At 32.9% G+C, this 22,353-nt stretch overlaps 1 protein-coding gene across 6 annotated transcripts in view; it reads right to left on the bottom strand.

Moving 5' to 3' along the window:
• Window positions 1–22,353, bottom strand: part of LOC119638602 (ras GTPase-activating protein raskol) — a 210,676-nt gene that overhangs the window by 46,414 nt on the left and 141,909 nt on the right. Inside the window, exon 1 of one of the 6 annotated variants that reach the window (XM_038035472.1) lies at window positions 18,213–21,539. The exons of the other annotated variants lie outside the window; for them this stretch is intronic. Within the exon in view, the coding sequence (XP_037891400.1) occupies window positions 18,213–20,625 (2,413 nt within the window). The 5' untranslated portion in view covers window positions 20,626–21,539. Of the gene's footprint in view, window positions 1–18,212; window positions 21,540–22,353 lie in introns of those variants that run through there. 6 annotated transcript variants of the gene reach the window in all.

Raw genomic sequence — 22,353 nt, 5'->3', positions numbered from 1 at the left:
AGCACTATTGCAATAAGAACATTATGGGCGAACAAAGCGGACCACTGAGATACCCTATGCCACTTACTTGGTCCTTCACTCATTGTCGTCATCGATGCACCAAAAGTTATACGTTATTTTTAAATGCGAAGTCGTACTGTTCATGAAAGCCCTCGTATGGGCGGATGGTCAAGACATGAATAGACCAATTTTGGCCCACGTTTACCAAACTTCATTTGCATGTCAAAGATTTTATTATTTTTCAATTGCTTCCGGCATAAAAAACTACTAATTGGACGTTGTCGGCATATAATTCCTTGCTTGCTTTCCATACGAGCCCCTATACATTTTGAAGTCTATATGATCCGGATTTCTTACAATTAATTTTTACACTAAAATAATAAATTTTTATAATAAAATATATATTGAGCATAAAATTGTTTTGCTAAACGGCCTACTATTCGTGAGAACCGTTATGGGATATGGCGTAACAAACAATTGGATCAATGTGGTTCAATAGTTGGTCCAATTGATTTTTAGGTCAAATTACTCTCAATAACACGCTTTCATCATAAAAAGTCAAAGATTGGAAGATTCTTGCACATCTAAAGACTTATCTTTCATTACAACATATTCTAAACTGAACTTGGAAACGGTCCATAAGCGGTCTAAAGCGAATACATAGCGAAACTTGACCGGGTAGCGCCCTTTGCCCGTCTTAAAAAGTTTAGAAAAACATTCAAATATATATTCCATCAAGAAATCCTAGATATATATCTGATGTAGATCGTGGAATATACATGCAAGGATGTGCATTCCTGAAACTCTCTTTGCATCGATACATTGGCAAAAACACGTATCAACCATTCATACGTAGCAGAATTACAGCACAAGTCTGATAGCAATTCTATCAATCACTTTTAAATGTTATCTGTATTTTGCGTCGTCTTTCTTTTGCATAGTCTATAGAGAAAGAGCTTCCCTTCAAGTTCTGGGCTGTCAGTGGTGTTCGCATAAAAGATCATTGGGGATCTTTAAAAAAAAAAAAAAATTTATCAAAAATATGAGCCCAACAAGTGATACAAAGCACTCCATGCTAGCTGATGAAGTTGCTCGACACTCACTCTCTCTCTCTCTCTCTCTCTCTCTTTCTCGTCGGTCATCAGCGTTATGCCAATAAGCTAACACGGCGATGAGAGTAGAAGGAAAATTTTGGAAACAGTTTAGGATATTGACATGTTATTCGCATCGGTGTAAGTTTTGTTGATTTTAATTCTCGTTGCTTCAACAATCGCAGGTGGTAGGCGAGTGTTCGCTTGTCAAATCTCTTTTGCATAATTTGTGACGTGTGTGAAGAATGTAAAATATAACAGTTCTGACCCGTCGTGAATAAGAAAATGTGTAAACAATTGTTATACGCCTACCCGGCATTTTAACCGAAGCAAATAAAGATTAATTTTTATTTGAATTGTTTTGTTATATGGAAATAATTTTAACCGAATATTTTTTCAATTATATTGTCTTTCTATTATTCTTCTTCTTGTTGCTTTTTTAGACAACGACCACACCTGAACATTCCAGGAAGGGCTCTTTTTTTTTTTTAAATTACTTCCATTTACGAAAAGAATTAAGCAAAAAGATTAATTAAGATTTTAAATACTTTCTCGAAAAATCGATCCATCTCAAGGGGAAAATTAATCATTGAGTTTAGATCTTAAAAAACATTGGAACGAAAGGAAAATTACTTTCGGTCCTTTCTTATTTATATAATATTTTGACACAATTTTTCAAAAAAAAATTTCCCAATTTCCCAGTAAATGATGTAAGCGTTGGAAACCTTTATTATTGCTTACGTTCTACAAATTATTTTTGTTGTTATATTTGTACTCAACGCGTGTGCTTACAGTTCTTTCTGCATTAATTCCAAACTACTGGTTACTAGTTGGACGCTTTAAATGATTAAGCGATTTTCGTTTTAATTCTTGTGAAATAACATTTAAGACTACGAACGAACTGTTTAATTAAGTACTTTTTTCTCAGCCCATTATTTGTTTACAAAAGCACTGATGATTGCAAACAAAAAACAATCTCTCAAGGTATTTAAAGACTTCCATGAACGAATGGAAAAAAAAAAATGAAAAGAAAGGTATTAACTATTAAATCGATGTTAAATTAAATTAAATTCTGAATTCATTACCTTTGCACACATAGATATCCTTTGCTTCTTATTCATTATTTCACCTTTCGATTTATACTTCCCATCGCTTGTGATGCTTATGGTGGGTATATTAAGTTTGTGTCGACCCAAAAGGACTTGAGATTGACCCATCTTTTATTATGCCGATTCAGAAACTATTTCTGAATTCTAATTTCAATTTGTCCGTCCGTCCGTCCATGTATTTTTTGTCTTCATACGATAAATCTCAATTTTTGATGTCGGTCCACCTGTCTATCTGTTCGTCCGTCCGTCTGGCTGTCTACATAATGCCTTTTGGAGATTCCGACTTCAAAGCTGGCAGGAACATTGGAGGTTCTTGTGCGCAGATTAATAATGAAAATGGGAAAAACTGGTCGAAATACGCGCTCATAGTAAAGCATAAACTAAACTCAAACAAAAATTTGTGTTTTTTAATTCTAAATTAAACGACGGACGTGAGGACGTGATGGAATAATTTTTTCTCCGCAATTCCTTTAATAACTATAAAATCAACGGGCATTGAGAGTAGATATCGATAGGACAACGGTGATGGGTATAAAAGATTTGGTCAAGCCCAAATTTACTTCTTTATGTATTTATTTATTTATTTTTTCATAAGAATTTCTCACTGAAACCATTTCGTTGAGTTGTTATTTACTTCCTAACTCGTTTTTATTATCATTTCTCAATTTATCAAACTATTTGTGTTGGATAGGTATGATTATATTATACATTCGATTACTTACTGATTAGATTATTAATGCCGTGTAGATCAATGTTTATCATAACCTTTAACGTGGCAAAAAGTCCGAGTTTTCCGAACATTTTTGTCTGTTTCTTTTTTTGACTAAAAATCGTAATTTAATGCATTTTTCTATAACTTTTCTAAATAAATAAAAATTTGTTTTACACTATTTTTACAATCATCGGGTATATATGAACATTTATAATTTGTCCTTAGTTGTTTTGTTGTATGCTCTTTCAGTTTTTTAATTAATTTCTTTCTTAGAGGAATACTTAAGGCATTCTCCTAATCATCGGTATTTATTTATTTGCTATTTATTTCTTAATTTTTTTTGATTTATTTTTTTGTAATCATTTTTTTTTTTTTATTTTATTTTTATGTAACTCTATTTAGTTGGTGAAATAAATCTTTTCGAATAAACAAGAATTTTTTTTTTTTTTTTATCAAACTGTCTGTATTTAGTTTTTATGTTAGCACCTGTTTTCAAAGACCACTCTTCGTTTATCGTCTTTCATCTGAAAAACTGTAATCATTAAAAGCCTTTTCGTATTAAGAAGTGAAACCAGTTTTTTTTTTTTTTTTTCATTTATCTTGTAGATATCTATATGTATTTATATATATATACACATATATATGTATATGTATATACTGCTGTATATATATTTCGTTAAACCAAATCACGGCAGATATGGCGTTGACTAAACATATGAGTCATTGCCATGTTTTCATTTTTTTTTTTTTTTCTTTTTTTTTTTCGCTTTTATAATGTAAAGTGTCTTGGTTTAGATTTATTTGGTTTATTATCTCTTTCTCGACAAAGAAAATAAATTAAAAAGGAATATCAAAAAAAAAAAAATAAAAAATAAAAAAATGATAATAAGAAAAAAGTAAATAAAAAAATCACACCCCTGACCTAAACATAAACATAAACAGCTTTATTTAAAACCGGTTGCATGGTTTTAAATATTTTTCCTTTTTTCCGTTTTTTTTTTTTTTCTATTTTAAATGTCTTCACAAATGTGTTTAATTCAAGATCACATTTGAATTTGAACGATAAACCGCTTGATACTACTGCTGGTAATTTAAAGGTTAAATAACCGTTTCAGAAAACATTTTGAACATCAAAACAAATAAATAAACAAATAAAATAATAAATAAACTAAATAATGCTAAAAGACATAAAGCAAATCCGCAAATAAATTGAATTCTTATCTTCTAGCATCATTTCTGCTTTTATTTAAAGAACAAAAAAAAAAAAATATTTTACCCGAAACTATATTAGAGCAATGAAATGGTTTCCCGATTTTTTTTTTTTTCAATTACTTCCTTTAGCTGTTCGAGGCATGAAAGTGCAGACTAACGGTGAAAACGAATAAAAAATGTATTAAAGGCAAAAAATAAAAAAAAATAAAAAAAAACATCTCTCCGCAATATTTATAAAGCTTAAAGGACCATAACTCCAACTATTTTATTTTCATTTGTTTTGATAGAATTTCTTGCAATATTTTTTTAATGAACATTTTACCAACCACTGCTTAGGCACTAACTTTTGATAAGACAACTCAAATATTAAAAGATTGCTCCTTTTTTTATGGGTGAAGAGTTGAACTTTTTCATTCAAGCACTTCCCACCGACATTTTCAAAATCCCTTACCTAGTTCTCTACTTGTGCCTGTGCAGATAAAATGAGTTTTTTTTCTTTCAGGCTCGTATTGGCACCGGTTAGATTACGTGCTGTAGAGCCGTTTAAATTAATGTTTTCCTCGCGGTAATAACTCCGCGGTGTTGCGAATATTGAACGAAAATACAGTAACAGCCGAATTCAATTGACTTTTACAAATAAATCTCATGCTGACAACTGTTACTTACTATTACGTAAAATATAAAGAACGGTAAACGGTAAAAGAAAAAAAATGAGAAAAAAATAAAATGAATAAAATTCAAGTATAAGTAAGTTAGGGAGAAAAAAGCATGTACGTATCTAGCACACCCCCACAGCCGGTACAGATCCGAGTTGGGACTGAACCCCGAAACCATTGCAATCATGCAAAAGGATAGGAATGAATAAGTTCACTTCATTTTTCGAATCACTCCAAGATGTCAAGATTAGAAGCTAATTTGTAGCCGACATGGATAAATCGTCCATGTTAAGCAGAGATGACTCGATAGAATTTAAAAGATTCGGATATTGAGGTACATTTTTGCAAAGCACTCTACACAGATTGAGAAGCCGGTAGTTATATCCACCATTGGCTGAGTGTTATGAAAGTTAGCCTTATTATTATTATTATAAAGAGGCAAGCGGATCCCCAACCAAGTTTCTAAGGGCAAAGAACAGGAATTGCTATTGAACGGATTCCATTGAATCCACATAGCACCTATAAGAAGGAGACCACACATCGGTGGCATACTCAAGTATAGATTTGACTGATCTTGTGTAGACATTGTATAATTAAACTATTACAGTGGCTCCATCTCTCCCTCCTAATCTACTAACTGTTTTATTTAAGGTTTTGCGACAATTCGTGCTCTTTGTTTGACTGAGTATTTTCGAAAATCTTCCAAAATCAAAAATCTGCCAGATTAGATTTAAGATCATTTACTCGATAATCCAGCTAACAGGGCAAAATACTGTAACGCGAATAAAAAAGACGGTGAACCTCAAGGCTTACATGCTAAAGCTTATCGAAGAAAAGCAGAATTTATATCCATCAAAAATGTTTGCAACACCCGGAGGGACGTTTCTCATAATCTATAAAGTACAAATACTCTTAGTCAGTGTGGAAATCAGATTCTATTTGGACATGTCTCTCGGTTCGTCTGCCCATGTGTGTATTTTGGAAGTCAGTTTCAGATATTTTATAAAATACAAATATTCTTAATCTGTGTGAAATTCAGATTCTAATATACCCTTGTTCGTCTGTCTGTCTGTCCGTCCATCCACGTGCATATGTAGCAAACATTGTTCCGGTCTCAAAGATGATCATAGCGGTTTCAAATTTGACAACAGCCTCGGAACAGCGTTCACAGCATATGCCTAACATAAGCTGACAACACCTCTGCTTTCTGGGCGGTAAAAATCATGTCAGCAAAGTGTTGCAATTTAGTTTTTTTTAAGTTCTTTTTAATATAAAAATCGTAAACGATTGAGTTAAAGCCGAGTTTAATTTTTTTGCTTATTTTAATATTGCAAGTTAAAGAGTCTAAGGGATATATAAACAAGAACTTACTACAAGGATTGGTCAATAAATATATTAAAGGATCTGTTGTTCTAAAAAAAGACGACGACTTTTCCTGATCATCACAAAGTTTAAAGAAAAAATAAAATACCTTACGATATGTATGCTACCGATGATGATAATGATGATGATCGTCATGATGAGTATGAGTCACATACGGAAAATATGAAAGTGGGAGCTTCACGTATTTTGTAGGGATGAGTAAATAAATTAATATTAATTGAGTATAATAACTATTTTTTTTTTTTCTTTTTTTTTTTAAGTTCACAATGTTTCCATATTATTAAGTTATTAAGAGTGAAGAAGAATTGATGAGATGTTGGAATGGCAAGAAGAAAGGTCACAGTTTTTAAAAAATGAGTAAAAGGGAAGCGGAAAGTTTTGAATTTCTATTAATTTAAATTAATTGAATTTTGTTTTTCTTTTTTTGCATTCATGCAATTTACTGTTTTTTCATCTCGGGATGTTGAAGAGTTTTCAATTTAAGTCATTTATCATATTTTCATAATCGTCGTTGCAAAATATAATACAATTATCTCAATTTTATTTTCTTGTACAATAACTGACACACGTCATATACATACATATACCTATCACTCAATAAGTTTATAGGATAATTTACATAAATGTAGGTTGACTATTGACAAATAGTCGGACAGAGTTATGAATTGTTTGATACATTTCGTTTGAAGGTCGGCACTATCTAAACATCATCGTGTGGATTTGCCAATACTAGCAACATCTATATATCATCCCATGAACTTATTGAATAATGCACTATATATGTCATATAACAATATCATATATATCGGATTTATTTATCATAAAATTTCAACAGATGTCATTCACAGTTATCTGTCCATCCGCTTATGTGCCAAACATACGGATTTTCTGATATGAAGTGAAACCTGAAATTTATGCAGATTATCCTAATCCGTTTAACACATGGAGGGCTTAATTGAATTTCAAACCGAAAGACATAAATATATAAGAATGCTTAATGGATTTGGGTTCTTCCTTCTCAAAAGGCAAAACCTCGTCACAAATTCACCCAAAAATATGCACGTTCGTGCGCACAGATATGCGCAGATATAGGACGGATAGTATTACATTTTTATAGGAATATTTTTTGTCTTCAGAGACACTCTGAGATCGCATATGTAATTCTAACTATTAATAATATTTAATTATTTCCAGATATTGTTCGTTTGAAATTTACTCAATATTCGTCATAGGTTTTCGTCTAAGTTCAATAGCGTAAGGCGATGACCAAAAAGTTGTTGGACTCGTCCACGTAAAACGCTTGGAATTATCCAAACGAGTAAATTTTTTTTGTTTCTCCCTTCGCTGACAACTAGCTATCTAACAATTTTATGGATTCATGAATAGCAACAACAAATGCAGACAATATGCCATCTTACGAACTTATTGAACCTTGTCTTAAATACAATTTTATGCTAATATCTTCAGTCGTCAATGGGATAGACTGTGAACTGAGGCTTTAAAAAGTGCTTTTCTCATTTTCATTTCGATCGAACGAAATGAATTGGACTTTTGTTGAAAAAGTCTTGAAGAATCAATGCAGTGCATGAGTAGATGCGTTATCGTGATGCAAAAACGCAGAATTGTCTGATTATAATTCTGGCAAACAGCTAGTAGCGAACGCTCTTTAACGGTTAAATAATATTCTTCGCTTATAATTTCGCTTGCCGGAATGAACAGTAAATGCACCCTGCCACTATAAATGTTTCATAATAAAATCCCACCACTTATTGTTCATAGACCAAAAAAAAAAAAAAAAAATTCAATTGATTTTATACAATACGCCTTGAGTTGAAGTGGTGGTTATTTAAGATAACCTTACAAGTTCTTCATTTTCCAGCGAGATAGTCTCACTTCCTTTAAGAATTTCTTTTCCTTTTTTATTAAGTTAAAGAAAAAGAAGACGAAGAAAAAAAGCAAAAATAAATTGAAATACTTTTGCACTTTTTCTGAACAATTTCCCTTTTGCACCGGTTTTGTTTCCTTCTTCAAGTGTTCGAAAGAATAGACAGACACTTTAATCTCATGCACTAAATGAGAGCAGGTACTTATCGAACAGCCAAGCCAAGTAATATGGCAGACAGAAAGACAACCAGACAGAAGCAAAGGGATAGACATACGTACTTGTCACAAGAATACAAGAAAAAAATAAAATAAAAAAAGAAAAAAAAAAAGAAAAGAATATTACTAAATACACCCTCTATACACTTATACACTGAAGCAGGTTACTACGACAATTGCTAATAGTTTTTGTTTGTTGCCGTCTTTTCAATGTGGTTCCGGTTTAGTAAGCAACTTCCTTTAAAACAGTTGAGAAACTTGAGAGAATTGCGTTGAAAAGCGACAAATATGAAAATCAACCCTGACAACTAATATGCTAATGAAAAGCAATAAAAACGAGATTAAAAAAATAAAAAAAAAAAAAAAAAAATAAAAAAAATTATACAAAATGTGTAGTCGTGCATACCATTTTTTATTTGGCTTTTACGCGCTAAGAGAAAAGGAAGTGATATATAACTGCATGTATAACGAGCTAAGGACAATAATAATCGCGTTGAATGTCGATGCTAGATCGGCAACGGTTTTTTTCAGCTTGCTTTCGCCGGAAATTAGTCCCTTTAGGATATCATTGGTGGTCTTGCCAACATGCTAGCATATACGTAAACGGTACGATGAAGTGAGAAGATGGGACAACCATTTTGATACTTCGGAATGTAAGGGCTGCCTGATTGACTCAGCAAGATAAGATTTCATCTGACATACATAAACGATCGTGGTGGTCGGTGGAGAAGCTCCTTATCTAATTTTTACTCAGGTCAGTATTATAGAACGTAAGCGAGTAGGACGTAAGGAAAGAAGAAATAGACCCTTTACAGATTTTCTGATTTGTTTAATGACAGTTATATGTTGTCCTTTTTCTCTTGCCTTGGACAAAAGACGACACTTACTCTCATTTTCTTTATGATTTTTCTCCATTCCTTCTAAAAAATGTTCTCTTTTTTTTTTGGCTAAATGTTTATAAATATATTTACTTAAAACGATCAAATGAAGAATAGAAAAAACCGATCAAAGACAGATAAGTAATTTCTTGACTTTACATTCTCAAGCAATTTTTGCGTGCACTGCATATCTTTTACGCAAACTTGAGAATGTATGTCGATAGCTGACAAGGAAATGTCAAAAATTGTAAAAATAATTGTAAAAATAAAAATTTAACTTTTTTTTCTTTTTGCTTTGAAAAGCGTTAAAATAGAAACAAGTAAAAATTTATACTCAAATCATTGGACAAGTTGAACCTAAACGTACGAAATGATTCCACTAAAAACGAGTTACACAATAACATAGACATTATGGCAGAGAGCTATAGAACTTATACAGACCTAATATTTTTAATTTGCATTCATTGTACCGCAAAACCTATGGTTTAATTGATTTTAGAATCAAAATGAGAAAAGTAAGTAAGAATATCATAGTCGGACAAGGCCGCCTTTTAAAGACCACTACACCACTTTGCCTAATTTAGTCCTTTATTCATTTTCTGAATGTTTAAAACTACTTTCTATATTGCTCAAATGAAGTGCTATTTATCCGCCTAAAAATGTATTAATGCCAAAAGTATATATGGCGAACACCATGACTGGGAGGATTCATTTCTTTCTGAATAATACCAGCGATATGGATATCAAATGAAAGGAACTGGAGAGAAGAATGCGATAAGCTATGTATGTTCATTTGAAATTTATTATGGTGGACGCCACGACGGGGTATATTGATTATTATTAACAATACCTTTTAGTGAAGTAAATTGTGAACGATTCGAGGAATTTCTATCGCATTCACTTGCTTATGAGAGTGAATAAAAGCATCGAGCGACAAAGATTTTAAGTGTGACGGACATAATTTTCTTACTTGCACTTTTCACCCGTTCTCGTCATAAGAAACTATATCGAGATAGAAGGGCTTACTTTTCATGACAATACCCATATAGTATAGTAGTTGCAAGTAAGAGCTCACACTTAACGACAGACAGTACGAATTTCCGACCGATCCATTATCAAAATAAAATACAATAGTCGATAATATTTTTTAAAGCTTAGGATAATTTACTTCGATAGGCAAAATTTGTGAATTCTTGACAAAAAAAAAAAAAAAAAAAAAAAAAAAATACAATTGTAAAATATTGAGCCATTGTCAAATAACAAGCAAAGTCAAATTTGCCAAAGTTGTTAGCTACAAGTTTCATTTTTGTCTCACCTCACAGACGCAGAAGTAAGTAAATAAGAAGAGTGACGATAATACGATATGACTATGAGCGAAAGGATTATAGATTAATAAATCTATCTTTTGATTACACGCCTTGGTAGAAAGTGTGGCATATTTTGTTAGCGGTTTTCGGACGGCTTTTAGAGTGAGCTGCAAAAATTCCCGCTTATTCTGTGTACAATTTCGACAAGCGCGATAGCGCGTATAAGCCACACATTTCCAAAAAAAGAAAAGGAAGAAGATGGGATCGATTACGCGTGTTCATAATGGAAAATTCTGCAGCTTTTTTTTTGAACGATTAGTAACTCTTCACTTTCAAGCGAGTATGTTATTATTAATTGTTTTTCACATAATTCAAGTGTAATAAATTAACAAGCATTGCAATTGAATTTTACCGTTGCTTTTTACAGTGCAAGTCATATTACACACACCTATAATTATTTACATTTCCCATCGTTGCATCGCATTGTTTCGTTCAATTGTTCTTTGAACGCCGACTGTGAAACGAGCCACAATAATCCTTCCGCTGTAAGAGAGAACTTTTTAGTTTCCACGGACTTGGGTTTTACTGTTCTAAATAGGGCGCTAGTTTAATTGTTGCCATTGATATTATCAGTCATTGCTTCAAATACTTTTTATTACTAAGAAGTATGGATTTTTCTTCAATAACCTCATGGATGTCAATTATTTAATTTTGTTTTTTTATCAAATTAATCAGATTTCAGATAACTTTCGAAGTGACATAAAGGGGAACCTATTAAAAAAGTCAAAATTACCCGAAAAGCCATTTGTGATCCTAGGTGTACGTCTATCGCTGTAAATTAATAACTAATTCTCTCTAAATATCTAAGATTTTCTTGCTTGTGTTCAGGAAGAAGAAGAAGAAAAAAAAAAAAAACTCGAAGAGAATGAAAGTTTAATACTCTACCCTATAGGCAGGTGTGGCTGAGTTTTTTTTACATGTCTACATATAATGTAGAATCAATCGTCCATAGAATATACAGACTCTTCCTATTATATCTTGACGAGTAATAAAGAAAAAAACCCAAACGGCAGCGGAGGCGTGCATTGTGAGCGTCTTCTTTGACTTTGATCTTCAATAACAATCTCCCTGTAATAAGTTGGAATGATCGGGATCTTAATTTTAACGATCAGGAGTATGCATATAGCAGATATTTAGGCGGACAGGGCTAAATCGTTTCAGAATTTGATATACTGATCAAGGAAGCCTGAAGCGTTTTTCTGGATGCTAAGAAAGTTTGGACAAAATCAACATATCCTCAAAGCCTTCGGTGATGCGTATAAAAAGCAATTAGGCATTGACAAGTGTAATAATTGCAAGGGTAAGGACAACCGATTAGTAAACAAAGAAAAAGGTATAAGCCATTAATATGAATCACTAGCTTGCAAAATGGACCAAAAATATATTCGCCTAATATCGTATCGTACATTTACGTGATTTGACAGTACTAGATAATTAGTATTTCTATACGAATTTTTTGTAATTGCGAAGGGACCTTTGGTTCGAGATTTAGCTAACTCTCGATCCGAAAACAAGTGAAAACAAGGAAAAAACTGTAGACGTAACTGAAATTTGTACATTGAAATCTATAAAGTTCTTAATTCCGTATTTAGAAAAGAGGAAAACATGAATAATTTTTCGGTAATTATAGGCGTGGTCGTTAACTCATTTTAACTTAATCTGAGAGTTTGTATTTTGCAAAAGGAAGATTCTCAGTCGGCACCGGTTACTTCATTGAGTGCAGTCTTGGGATCTCTGGTACATATTTTTTCGTTTTTTTCAACGTTTGGCAAATGCAATATAAACCCACCTTATCCGTAACGTAGATGTAAAAATTTGATAACTGCCAGACCACTTGAAAAAATAAATTGCGTTGTTATTCATGGAGTGTTAAAGAATACCTTAACGATCACCGTTGTATTTAAATAAATTATTTCTTTTTCAACAATTGATTATTTATGGATATATATATATATATATATATATACATATATATATGTATATATGTATATGTATGTATTTGCAATTTGTTTTTTTTTTTTTTTTTTTTTTTCTTGAATCCACCCACTACTTGTTTAGCAAATAAAAACTAAATTAATGTTAGTTGATTAAAATGCTACGTACTTACGCCATAACTTAATGATATATAAACACAATTGTAATGCAAACTAAGGAAAATAAGAAACAAACAAAATAATAATAATACTAATAAGCAAATAGTCGCCTGAGGACGAATCTTTTACACCCGCACCGTTTGAAATGCAAACTTTATCATTGTACAGTTGATGATTAAATGTGGGTGTGTCTCAGCTGCCTGTGACTGGTATTATCATTATATACTAGACTGGATTTTTCAAGTACTTTTTATTCCCACTTTTAGATCAATATTTTTTATAGTCCGTATTACTATGATTATTGTGGGCAGAATTCAATTTAATTGGAAATTTGATCGCCCAGACGAGCATAATATATGTCAACTTACTATCGCCTTGCAGTATGTCAATAACAAAAGAGAGAAAGATAGACGGACAGATAGACAGAATTAAATCAGCTGAAAATCTTACACCCATCGATTACTCTTGTTAGATAGCTATGAATGCTGTAAAGGAAAGGGTAAATCTATCTCTGCGTTAGTGAACATGCAGGCAATCTTCAAAAGTACTATAAACAGTCCACCAAACCATCAAATGTAGAACAGAAATTTATAAGAAATACTTATGAAGCAAATGGAAGCACCCATATGACTAAAATGAAAAAAAAAGAAAAAAAGATAACGCAGTAACTCTTCAATGATCAATGCATGACGTGAACTTAAAAAAAAAAAAAAAAAACAAACGTTTCAGATGTTAAGCTAACCAAAAATATTTATTAGATTGTCTTAAAAAGTAGCAAAGCATTGCGGCGTTCAATTTAATACTGCAGCAAATGCTTATGTGTGAGTATTTCCGAAGCGCGATCCAACTCGGTCCGGCAGCAAAATTAGAAGCATTCTTTTCAAAATGTTCATGTACAGCAATAACTGGACTACTGAGGTCCACGTTTAAACCGGACTGGTTGTTTACAAAGCTACCGTTATTTACTTATTGTACCAACTTTTCGTTGGGCTAACTAAGACTTCGAAATTTGAGCTACAAATGCAACCATTGGGACTTGTTTCAAAATTTCAAATGTCTACCATAAGTTTTGTCAGCGTGACCGCTATAATAAAAGTTCATCATGAACATATGTGTATACTTCCTAGCCTCTGGTGTGCTACCCATCCAAGAAAAAGAAACATCTAGTATGTAAATATTTTCGAATGATGGGTTAAAGAACCAAAAAAAAAAAAACCTTAAAATGAAAAAATGATAAAAAAAAAATTTTTTTTTTTTCTTCAACGAAATCAGGAATACATATATATATATATATATATATTTTTTTTTTTTTTTGTAAATTTTTTTGGCATGCTTTTACGCTTGGGTTTAATCAGTGCCGCTTAATTATATAAAATTTTTTTTTTTTTTTTTTACCATTTATTGATAAGGAAAAATTGTGTATGCAGAAGAAATCAAAGTTTAATTTCACATTAACTAAAAAAAAAAACGCTTAATGCGTTGATATGTTTGTGAGAAAATTACTCTTTTTGTAACCAACAATTTATAAATAAATAAAATAGTTGTAGTTAAGGAAAATCGGAATAAAAAATACTATAGTAGACCACGGCCCAACACAAAGCTGCATGCTGTTTGTTACTCATATAACGACTTTTCAAAACGAGTTGTTATTCGGTAAGCAGTCCGATTCAAACCACTTCCAATAATGCACGGCCTTGAGTCAAAACACATCAGTGTACCAAATTTCATCTAAATATTTCAAAAATTGATGTCTACAGGTTGAACACAAGCATAGAAACGGGACAGATGGACAGACAAGCTTTGATCTACTTAGAAAGTGAATCTGAAGCAATAAAATGTAAATGTATTTTAAGTCTTTCTAGATCAAGCAAAATATATATAGGTTTATAGGTTTAGGATGCCCACACTCACTATATGTTTTTCGCTCCACAAGTGAACTGTTTAAAAAGAGCACAATACTGTCATAGGCACACTCCCTTTTTTTATAAATGTGTTTGGTCCATTTGCATTGCATATTATTTTATTAACGATCTTTAGATAATGTTCATGACATACTCGTCATGGCCGATGATGAGCGTGCTATAATAGTTTACTTAAAGTCCATTTTTGTCAAAATGACGGCTAAACCGGAAGCATAGAAATCTTCCCAACCTTATCTAAAGACAATACACAATCTGTGTACACTTAGTAAGCAAGTAGAGTAAGAGACTAATTCTGCATTGAAATTGCAAATGGCTTGCGGGTACAAAATTCTTAAGACCAAGAAGTCCTATGCGGTACGAAGTGTTTGTTTGTAAGGCGTGCGTTCACATAAATGGATTACATTCACTTTGTGAAATGTTGCAAGCTAAAGCAAAGCTGTCCATATCGCGTTGTCAAAATCCTTTAGACGACAACTGAACCTTAAATTTTCACTCAATTAGATTTCAATTGCAGAAGGTTGCCAGTTGTTTTGGCCAATGTTGAGACTAACTCCAATGGCAAAATGTCGTAGTTGATTAAAATGTGAAATTTCATGATAATAGCGATAAAGATTGACTGGCGAAGCCCAGAGCAAAGAATGTCTTAGAAACCAGATCACATTCCTTTGTAGATATTTTGTAGTTTTCAATATGTTTCCCACTATTTCGTTACTTTCTGTGTATACGGCATCTATTTTGTTTTGCTTATGAGAAAATGCACTGCAAATTCATATACTTTCCTTTTGTATTCAAATTCAAGTTAAACTTATTACAGATCACGGATGTTAGCGAATACGTTCTTAAAATTATGGCAAAAACGCCCCGCGCTCCACAACTGAGCCATATATATGCTATGAACCAAAAAGAATATAATAAATGATCGCTCGCGAATTTTGCCTACAGACCTACGCATAGAGATTGAAAAAAAAAAAAAAAAACAGGAAAAATCGTTTATCTGCATCAACCCAGCCCCGGGTTAAGTGATGTTATTACTTGAAATGCTTGAAACGTAACCTTAGGCAATAAAATAGCTTTTAAATGTTCAATGTTTTTTCTATATTTATTTAATTATTACAAACTGGTCTATTGCATAATATTAAGATAAAGAAAGGGCTTTTATTTTTGTAATGTAATTTATAGATATTTAAACAGAAATATATTTCAAAAATAATGATCGTCTAATAAAATTGATTAATTTATTCATTCATTTAACAAAGACAAGTAAGAACATTATGATCGGATAACGTCGACTACTACATATTCTACATCCATGCGTCTAATAAAGTTAATCATTCGGTTTTGTGATAATATCACGGTGTTTGCGTTAATTTCGATAGGCGCCTTCTACAGGTGAAAACAATCTAAAAATGGGAAATGTTTGTGTAAATAATAGTTGAATGGACGATGATTTTGACCTTCCTCTACATAAAATAACCCTTTCCCCTTCCAATATTATTGATTTATTCGGCTTGCGCCGATGCTAATGCTTGTGGAGCGTTCAAAACTCTTCTTCTTCCAAATTCATTACTTTTGTTGTTGATTTAAAGAAATCTGCTACCGAAGCGCATCAAACACCTTTCAAAGTTTATCGTGATGCTGGTCCATCATATACCAAGACTCAATTTGGCAACAATCGATGTTCTCGACCGTAATCAAGGATATATATCAGAGATATCAGTATTGAAGAGCTCACTTGGGTTTTTTTCAGAGATTGTTGAAATAAGTCACAGAGTCGAAATTACTTTCATAAGATCACGATAAGCTTCAGACGTCACTTAGTAAAATTTGTTTAAAGCAGAAGCTAATTGAATACTTGAGTAGGACAAGCATTGAATATTGATTTTTTTTTTTTTTTTATTGCTATTTCTTGTGAGTTTGAAGATGGACGCATTAACTTTGCTTAATACCGTAATGATATAGCAAAAAAGTACAAGAAATTTCGTTGTTAACCATAATTAGTACATAAGTTTATAATCTATAACTGGAAGTTATTGCCGAATCCTCGCTGTATGCGAATTCGTTTCGTGATTTTTACTATGACATCAAAGAAATAAAAAAAAGATTTGCTTTAACTACTACAATTGCAAAAGAATGTCATAAGCGAACTCGATCTAAACATTGACGAACGCCTTTCATGGCCTTATCGGCGTTATAAAGTGTTCTAGGTAAACGTTCATGTGAGTGAGGAAGATATCACATTCCGGTCCAGTGAAAATTACCTGAACAATAATAATATATAAAAACAATATATATGCTGAGAAATCGTGCTTTAGCAGGAAAGAGGTTACATTGCTAACTTGGGTAGTGAGTTTGTTCGATTTTTCATATTAGAGCGCTTGATATCATCACGATTCACGGTAATCCGATGCCAATCAGAAACTCAACCAAACCCTTAGATTGTAAGTTGTGAGTTCATGGCACTTTTGTTTTCTTGCCTGGAAGTTCAATTGTCAGTTGAAAAATTCGCCGTAATAGATAACGAAAAGTTGGAACAAAAAATACTTCAGCGATGGGATAAAGGCTTACCTTGAATCAATTTTGAAGGCTTTCTTATAAATTTTGACGATAGATGAAAAGAATGTTATATAACTAATATTTCCCGGTACATCTTTGACAAAATAATATTAACAAATTTTTACTATTACGAGGGCTTTTGCATTAAAACTGTTGCATTCCCAAAGCTGATAAAGAAGGTTGGCTGGCTTTCATCATTTATCAGTTATCCGTGGGGAAGACCTTGATTGCGATTACGGAAACATTATACTTTGCATTTAAATAAAATTATTGCAGATAATTTCAAGCATTCAATCTCAGTCAAGCCTTTGGAATCATTCACATATACTTTATCTAGAAACGGCAGAGCGAGAAAAAAAAAAAAAAACGGAACGGAACGGAACGGAAAGTTGAGCATTTATCAATATATAGGAAACTATTTTGATAAGATGAACTGACTTTCTTTTACTTTAATATCATTGCTTATCTATCCAAACGTTATTATGTATTTATTCCCTCAAATAATGGTTTCCTCTTATCTTCTTTTGTTTTATTTAGTTACTAAATACAGTCAATATTCATAAACGATAAAGTGCTTGGACATTTTAATGTGATTAATTTTTAATTTCAAGTTTTTCTTTTGCTTTAATTTATTTGAACTTAAAAAACAAAACAGAAAATACAAAAGACACACACACACACACACACACACACGCTTTTAAACTCTCTGCTTTGATCTAGCTAGCGACCATCACTGATGTCGACCGATAAAGATCGAGAAATTTCATGTCATGTAAATATCGATCGATCTTCTTAGCCTCACCATTGACCATTAAGATTGCATTGTGCAATTTCGAGAGTCTTTTAAGCTTTTGCAAGCAAGCAAGCAAACTCAAGCCCGTTAATCTTTAGAACGCTAGCGTTGAGCACAATTTTGAAATGTAATTTAATGAAAACAGGTTCTACTGGTTATTACGAAAACGAATCCAGACAACTTGAAATTAAATATAATTATTTAATTTTTTTTTTTTTTTTTTTTTTTTTGCAATTGTTTTCCATGTGTTTCAAAATTTATATAATGACGACACTCTTTACGAATATTTTGCTTTTATTGTTTTTCCTTTTTTTTGCCCTCTTCTTTCTTAGGTTTTACGTACCTGAATGATGTCCGGTATCGTCATCATCAGCCTCATCATCGCCATCGCCTACTATCAATTGAACACCTTGGTCACCTTTAACGCTAGTCGTGTTGCTGCCACAACTGCTATCCATGTGACACGACCCACCACCATTCCCTTCTCCGGTTGTAGCTGAATTTTGGGTATTATCTTGTGTTAATGTATCCGTAATGGTACCCGAGGTGTTTGAACAATTTTGCGAGTTTCCATCACAAGCTGATACGTCGCAAATTTTAAAGCGTTCTCGTATCAATTCGGTACAACGATCAGCACGAAAATAAGAATCCAATTCGTCCAAGGTCAGCGGACAGACATCATATTGGATGTAGAAATCTTTGCCCCAGCTACCCGAACAGTCGCCGGAACCTGAAGCAGATGTTAAATGGGAACCGTGCATTTGCTGTTGATGTTGCGAGGCGATTGATTTAAGTAAAGAATTGCTACGCGACAGTTTGGTTGAATGAGCGCGACGTATAAAACTTAATGATTTTTTAGCGGGTGACGTGATCTGATGAGGATGTGTAGGATAGGACGAAGCCGAAATTGTTTTCTTAGAAGCAATTGACGGACTTAAGGATTTATCGTTTACCGAATTAACCGACGGTGGTGTTGTACTAAGTTTCGGTGTAGATTTCAGTAAAAATAAATTCTTAGGCGGAAAGGCAGAGGTTAATATGATGTTTTTACCGTTTCTCGAAGATTCCTTATTTAAACTAGCGGCTGTACTGCCACCAAAACGTTTGGAGCTAGATATGGCTTGACCAGATTGTTGTTGTTCACTATGACGAAAGATTTTTGACGAGTTTTCTTTTGCATCCAAAGCTTTGCCCTGCTCTAAAACAACTGATGGTGTCAGATTTTGCGGTAAGGTTTTCGATTTAATGCGCAAAACCGAAGAAGACGATGTGGGTAACGTAGTCGATGACGCTATATTGCTTGGGATAATAATGGTGGTGTGTATCGATGTTTTACCCGCTGCTTTAGTGCTATTATTGTTAGAGGAAGCATTAGTGTTAGTGGAAGCTTTCAAAGTTACTTTACTAATGACATTTTGCTCAGAGCTTTGCTTCAGTGTCGAAGAGGAGGGCACCGATAAGATATTGGTGCGCGAGCGTGACTTCATCATTTTTATCGGTGTCGAAGTATTAGTCTGTATGCGACTTATCTCTGAATCATCTTCGTCATCAAAATCGCCGGGTGTGCTGGTTACAGTACTATTTGCGCTAACACTACTACTACTATTACCTGCTTTTCCTTTGGGAGTTTTATTTAATATAACTATTGTCCTAGAACTCGGTGACGAACTGCTGCTAATCACAATATCATTATCTTCATTGAATTGTGTTCTAGGTGCTGGCAATGGCCATTTACTGTTAATTTTTTTAACCTCTTTAACTCCTGCTTCTGATAAAGTCAGCGAACTAGATGAGTTTCTGGGCGTCGAATTTTTACCACCGGCTTTGCTAGTTTCTTGTTTTACTTGTTTGTCAGAAGAACTCAAAGAAATTAAAGAATTTCTAGGCGAAGACATTGAAGAATTCTCATCTAAATTAATATGATTTAATACCAATCCGTAACGTTTAGTCTTGGCTGATTGTTGAGTCTGGGTCCGTTGCTTAGGTATGGGTGTGGACTGGGCTGCCAGAAATGTAGAACTCTTATTACTTGTTGTCGTACTTAGCCTTTGCCCATTAGTCGACGTTTTATTATATTTTCCTGTTCGTTTTGTAACATTCACGGAACCTGAAGATTTTTCCGTGCTACTTGTAGATGGTTTAATAGATTTATTTTTGTTTAAGTTAGAAGTACATTCCTGGGAGTCGCTATCTTCTTCAAGGTCTGCGGTAACACCATCTGTCACTCCTGACAAACTCCAATTAAAACCACAAGGTGGAGCCATTTTTGCTGAGGACTTGCTAGAATTGGAACCGCTACGATAACCCGAAGACGTAGAAGAACCAGTCGATGAAGTTGTGCTAAAGCCTAAAGTACTATTCGCCCTTTCAAACAGCAAAGTTGTCACTTTTACGGAAGTGGTAGTTTTGCGTGGCGAATCCGTATTCACCACAGCAGTTTTTCCTCCACTTTTTGTGCTTAGAGATTTTTTCAAATTATGATTATTTGAATTTTTGAATTCTTTGCTATTACTATTCGAACTTGATAAACTGGCTTTATTCAGCTGCAAATTATCTACCGGATTATCTTTGTTCTGCACGGAAGGTTCGACTTCGTCTTCGATTACTAGTGGCACGTAGAATGTCGAGCGACGTCTTTGTGTTTTCTCTTCCAACGAGTTCGGAGTAGTCGGAGTGCTAGGTGTCACAGGAGTAGAAGCTAGCGAAGTGCTCGATACCGTTAATGATCGCGCAGAGTTATCCAAAGTTTGCAACATTCTGATGCTCTGATTTCGAACATTTAGAATAACTTTCTTATGTGAATTAATTTTTTTTTTTTATTTACTGTTTAACCTCAGATTAATATTTCTATAAAACATCTTTTCTAGCAAGTTGGCCGCTTTCACGCAAATCTGGCAACACTTTTGACATTAACAAAAACCAATCATTCATTAACACTTTTTCTCCTTTCTTATATATATATATATATATATATAATATTATTCTTTAAGATTTTCGATTTTCTCAAACTTTACACATTGGAAGAGCAATTATTATTATTATTACTATTATTATTATTATTTTGAAAGCATTTCCTAATTTAATTTTTTGAAAGATTTACAGCACACTTGAGCACAAATTTTCTTTATTTTTTTTAATTTGATTTCTGTGTTAATTTGTTTTGACATGAAATCCTCTTACTGTGGAAAGAATTCTCCTCTGCAACGAATGAACATTCAACACTTCTGCATTAAATTAATGACAACAAACACGAAACATAAAAGCGTTAAACATATCCAACAAAACTGGCCAAACAACTTGTTCAAGTAACTAGGACCAGTAGCAATAACGCTTAAAGTAACAAACATTTGAATCGTTTACTTAGCAAAGAAAATTGAAAATTATTGCAGATTTTTTTTGTAAATATTTTTATTTATATTTTATTAAAATTTACTTTTCTTTTTATTTTATACTTTGCCCACTTTTCCAAGCATACATTCCTGCTCCGCAATTTAAACTCCTCTTCATGAATAATCGCGCTCAACTGACTACAAAAGTTCTATGAAAAATTGTATCTAAAGTTTCGCTCACAATGTCTGATCACTTTGCTTGCCGACCATTTAATCATAAAGTGCCGAGGAGAGAGAGTGAGAGACAGAGAGGGAGAGAGAGGAAAATATTAGAAATAAGTTTCAAATAAGAGAGTTATAGAAATGAAATGTGACTCTCCGGTGAGGAGAAAAGCATTGCCAGGTGAAAGTGACTTAGTTGTGCTGTAAAAACTAATAAATATAATAAACATAAGAAAAAATTAAATAAAGATTTAAAAATATTCATTAAAAAATTACTATAATGAAATACAAAATAAATATTTTTTCCAAAAAATTTATAAATTTAACGACTCTTTTTATTTACGTTGAATAGACATACAATTCCTATGTTTACACAGTTCGTAAAAATCGAAAACTTGCAAACTTTCTTCGGGTCTGAGATATCATCCGAACGTTTACTGATTAATTATGCTCAGTTATTTTTAGAATTGGGTTAGCATGATTTGTATCTTTATATGGAGCAGCGCAAAACGATGGAAGCACGTGTTGATGTTGGCTTAATCGATTCGAAAGTTTACATTAATCCAGGATAATGTATCTTGAAATTATTCATATTTTATTGTCTCTTTTAATTAGATTTACAAAACTTGGTCGTTTGATTCGCTATTAATTTTGTGACATTAGACCTAAACAAAAAAAAAGAGATGGAAGTGGAATATTTCCCCTATTAACACTGTATAAGTCTAAAAAAAAAGACAACTTTATGACAACTTTTTGAAGGGGTGATTAAGTGGACTTTGAAAACCAATTATTTTGGAAAATTACTAACAAATGGCAGCACCGCAGCCCTTCTTTGGGCAAGCATTTCTGTTTTTCTGCAGAACCATAAAACTGTCCTTCCAAGCGCAAATGTTCCCTCTCGTTTTCTCTGTTTCCCCTATCAAAGAAAGCATC

The sequence above is a fragment of the Glossina fuscipes genome, unplaced genomic scaffold (genome assembly GCF_014805625.2).
Source record: "Glossina fuscipes isolate IAEA_lab_2018 unplaced genomic scaffold, Yale_Gfus_2 0, whole genome shotgun sequence".
NCBI lineage: Eukaryota > Metazoa > Arthropoda > Insecta > Diptera > Glossinidae > Glossina > Glossina fuscipes.
The sequence above is the reverse complement of the archived record's forward strand: the minus strand, read 5'-3'. Positions and strand labels throughout refer to the sequence as shown.